Genomic DNA, 4,893 nt, shown 5'->3' with positions numbered 1-4,893 from the left:
GAGAGAGAGAGAGAGAGAGGGGGGGGGCATACATTTCGATACGTTCTTCAGAGAGTAATAAAGAAGGGGTGACAGTATGAGGTAGGAATGAGTGGAAAGGGGAGGGGGAGGAGGTCAATTTTTATCCGAGGTCTTTCAGATCGTGAACTAATGTAATAAGGGGTAGTTGTGAGCAACTTCAAACGCGCAGTCTAATGTCTTCTGGAGGACCTAATAATTAGTGACAATTACATGGAACATGTTAAACATGTTAATGGCGGTGTCAAATTACATACCGCCCTCTTGACAGTAACTGTGAGTATGTCATGGGATATTGCCACAGATGATGTTGGATACTCTACTCCTGGTAAATCTTGACGTTTTTCAGTGTAACACAGGGTGCCCATTACGGACGGTATCGGCCGATCGGGCCGATCGCCCGACTCGGTCGCCCGACTCGGTCGCCTCAAGAACAAACGTACATTGTGTATTTGTTTTCAGTTTCAGGCTAACGAGTCGAGCGGTCGGCCCGATCCAGCCGTAGTGGGCACCCGCCTAGGGTGTCCAGAGCATGACTGAAATCTCAGCAGCGTTATACATGTACCTAGTGCACTCTACCAACTGGATTCATCGGACTGAGTCGGGGCCACCCAGATTTTCCTTCATGGAAGGGGCAAAAGCTACCATTTTGGCATAATAATACAACCGATTCGATATGCGACTTTGAATAACAAACTACATCTAATAGCATTTGATTTTGAACGTCATGGTCGAATTTAGTTGAATTCGGTTGTAATTGCCAGAATGATACTCTTTGCCCCGTCCATGAAAGAAAACTGTCTGGTACTGGTCCCGGCTGAATCAAATAAACCAAATTCGCTACCTTAGAACTACAAAGTTCTATCTGCTCAGTGCCTAGTTTTGAGAAATTTGACTATAATAATTTTGTGTTCCACAACATGTCGAGCTTTTCCGAAAGTAAGTCTTTGAATATCTTGATAACGACGCCGAATAATCTTACGATTTTGATAGAGCAGATTGAATTTTTCGTTTCTGATCTCGTGGTCTTAGTAGCTCGAGACGGCCAAAATGTAAGGAAAAAATGTGTAATTCTTAGGCAGCGAATTGACAGTGAGCACTCTGTCACAGGGCGTCTTTGTTGTGATTGACAGCCTTAACAGCGTGAAGAAAACATCTCTCACATATGGTAGGCTACACACTATTTCATTCGCTGGAGATCTTCTGTAGTGGTAGAGGTATGTCCTGTCTTTACAAACCTCTGCTGTCTCTTTGAGTTTGAGAACGTGCATTCTGGTCTTTCAGCAACTGTTTGGGTTTTGTAAGAGTTTTACGGCATTTGAAACACAATAAGGTCTCACAATTGCCGAACTTTAGAGGCGTTACAAGAGAGTAACAATCACAAAAAAAGAAGTAGGAGAGATCAGGACGATAGATGTTTGATAGGAAAAAGGAGTAAACCACACAAGAGCACCTGCCAACCACCTGCGCTCAGCAACTGTTGATGACGCGCTGGTATAGGGCACTTTGAAAAACAAACATAACTTCGTTGTTCATTCATGATATTTTTTCGGCTGTATTTTTTATATAATTTATTGTTCTGCTTCGTAATTTCCTGCCTAGTTAATAATGAAATCAAAGAATAACGAGTGCCAAAATCATGATTCTAATTTGGGCGCGCTCTTTCTCAACAACGTAGACGCTTTTGGAATGACGCTGACGATCTGGCTACACGACAAAACATTGTGCGCTCAGGGGGTATATGTCCCAGGTACTGGCAAGAAAAGTCCGGACCCCTCTCAGATTTGATCCCCGGGCTTCTGTGTAGTTGTCAAGCTTTGTCCACCATTTTTCTTTTTTTCTTCCTTTTTTAAAATTGATATTTGACACCCCGCCCCACACAAGCAATAGCACCAAAATTTAGATGATTTCTCTGTCTGTCGGGGCTAACCCGAGCTGGTTGCGTCGGAAGTCTTTTTGTTAAGCCACAGAGTTCGTAATTGTGACATTGCGGGTTCGGGGGTTTAAGGTTCAGCTCTGTCCGACGTTGTGCTCTTGGGAAATACATTAAATGTATACAAATAATGATAACAATATGTGGGATGTATAAATGATAACAATATGTGTGAAGTATAAATGATAACAAAATGTGAGATTATGTTGACCTGTATTGTACTGTATATTCCACTGTACTCGTGTATCCAGTGTTCTTATTGGTAGATATTTTACACGATTTTTTTTCTCATTTGACTTGGTCCTATCTGACACAGACATTAAATTCGGAGGTCCTGCCTCTTAAATAACCTTACATTTACAGAGTAGCAAATGTCATTAAGCCTATACAATTTCGCACATAAAAACTCCCGAGTTGAATGGGAAACTTTCCTCTGCAAACAGACTGGAATACCCGATGAAAGTGGGTGGTTGGCGGGTGCTCTGATGTAGTTTGCTTCTTCTTTCCTATTAAACAGTTATCGTCCTTATCTCCCCTTCTTTTTTATGTTTGTTACTCTTTTGTAACGCCTTTAATCTTCTGGCACTCATATGACCTTATGCAGTTGCGAGCGTCGTAAAACCTCTACTAAAACGAAATACCCGATGGAATCAAGTTTCCCAAGTAGTGAACCAACTCATGTCATTTAACATACAAGTAACGAGGAGTCTAAACATTTCACAAACGACTCCGTTAGCATTCTTTGAAAACGTTTCTCTTTGCTGTCCCCCCAGATGAAGAAGAGCCATTGTTTGTAACAGCGAGAGAGAGAGAGGAAGCCGAGGAGAGTCCCACCAACTGACACAGGACCGTGACACGTTCATTGCCACCAGAGACATCTACGTGCTGATTTGGCAAACACGCCCCCCCCCCCCCCCCTCCCATCTCCTTCACCGCTACAACAACTCCTTCCCATTGATTCTTTCTTGACTTGATTACCCAAGAAACGATGACGTCATAAGAGCGAGCACTTTTCCCTCGTAAGCCCCTGCCTAAAACCCAGGACTTCTCCGGCACTACTTGACTCCGAGCATGGGAATCGATACCTCATTAGGATACATGTTTAGATCGTGAGCTTTGACTAATGGCGGGCACGAGCAAAGAAACAGATTGAAGATCGATATATCGAAACCACCCTAGAGAAAACGTGACGGTTTGTGTTCACGACGCGGGAAAACAGGAAGTGCTCAAAGAGGATTGGAGGGCAGATCAGAAAGCGAGCAGGAACACCATACCCCCCCTCGCCCCCACCCCGCCCCCACACCTGCATTTTCGTTTACCTTAACCATAATGTGTTGTTTTTTCAACAGTTAATTACGCCTTGAGAACTATATTATAGAAGATTTTTCGACGTGAGTTGTGCTAGAAGGATCTGTGTGTTCTGTGGCATGATGACGTAAACAAAAGACTCACGTCTGCCCTGAGACAATCATTTTTTCCAGACATCCGACTAAATTCGAACTTCAAGTGAGAGTTTCAAGGGAGTAAACCACGTCCATTTTGGGGGTTCGTGGTCTAAGTTTTCTCTTCAGTGTTTCGACATTTCTCGACATGGCACTGTGTGCGTGCTCTTCAACCTCTATGGAAACATCGTTCAGCTGCTACACACAGACACCGTGTGAAGGCTTACACTCAACACACACTAGTCGTCAGAATTTCATAGCTCGATGGCTTCAGAGCTGAACAGCGTGACTGTCCTTTTCTTTCTACAACACAGTATTTCGACACGGTCTCGCTCAATGACGTCATCTTAGCTAAACAACGAGGAGGCTGCTATAATCTTTTTCTACACGAGACAGTGTCTTCTCATATAGACGAAGACACCTGACTTGTTTTGTTTTTCTTTTAGAGTTCGTGTGACGACACATCTGGTTTGGGAAGGAATCTTACCTAAAAAAAAGACCCAGTTCTGTCTGGTTGTCAGAGTCAAAGAAAGAGAGAGAGAGAGAGAGAGAGAGAGAGAGAGAGAGAGAGAGAGAGAGAGAGCGCAGAAGTTTCTCCTCCTTTTCTCTCTCATTCAAGCTCAAGGCCAACAGTCAATCGAACGACGAGTTCGTTCGGGATTTTTTTCAGGGGACCAACAATTTTTTCGTATTCTGATTGGTTAAAGGGCCCAGCGATACCAAAATGGCGTCGGACGCGAGACCGCCACGGTCCAAAAACCTGCCGACCATCTTGTCCAAACTGAAAGCCATGTCCAGCTCGTCCGAGTCACGTGAGCTCAACTCCCGGGCGGGTCACGTGAGCCGGAACAACAGCACGGAGGACGGTGGAGGGCGTGGCCGTCCGGAGCCACGCGGCACACCACGTCTGGCGTGGGCGTCACGGCGTGACTCCTCCATGTCAACAATCTCGTCGCTAGGCAACGGGCCGGGCGAGCACACGACGCCGGGGAAACCTCTGCTGGCGCGCATCCCGTCCATCATGTCGTTAGGAGGGTCTACTTCTCCGTGGGGGAAGAGGCTGAAGAAAAAACGCGACGCGGAGGAGTACGCCGCCCAGAAACTTGCGCGACAAAAAGCTGAGATGATCGCGTTCTACAAGGGCACGCCCATGACGGACGATAGAGCGACATCCACGGAGATTCTGAGATTTCTCTACGACCTGTGGGAACCCCAGCTCTGCCCGTCCTACCGACGTGACGCTAACATCTCCACCTCCTGCAGGCAGGATCTCCGGAGCGCGCGGCGGATCGCACAGGCCATGCCACGACGCGCGGCCAAGTTACACCGAGCAAGACTGGTGATAGACACATGCACGCGCATGTCCGTGAGTGGTGGGGCGCCGGACAGTGCAAGGGGGTCTGTACCCTCACGGCCTCAGAGTGCTAAGTCTGTAATTTGATGACCATGTGAGGTTAGGAGTAGTAGTATAGTGTGTGTGTGTGTGTGTGTGTGTGTGTG

General features: G+C 46.2%; 1 protein-coding gene across 1 annotated transcript in view; it reads left to right on the top strand.

Moving 5' to 3' along the window:
• LOC101856372 overlaps positions 1–4,893 on the top strand; it is a 15,087-nt gene extending 10,194 nt beyond the window's left edge. Inside the window, exon 2 of the mRNA XM_005106999.2 lies at positions 2,725–4,893. Coding sequence (XP_005107056.1) covers positions 4,118–4,834 — 717 coding nt within the window. The 5' untranslated portion in view covers positions 2,725–4,117 and the 3' untranslated portion in view covers positions 4,835–4,893. The remainder of the gene's footprint in view (positions 1–2,724) is intronic.

This window comes from Aplysia californica, unplaced genomic scaffold, assembly GCF_000002075.1.
Source record: "Aplysia californica isolate F4 #8 unplaced genomic scaffold, AplCal3.0 scaffold00568, whole genome shotgun sequence".
Taxonomy (NCBI): domain Eukaryota; kingdom Metazoa; phylum Mollusca; class Gastropoda; order Aplysiida; family Aplysiidae; genus Aplysia; species Aplysia californica.
The sequence above is the reverse complement of the archived record's forward strand: the minus strand, read 5'-3'. Positions and strand labels throughout refer to the sequence as shown.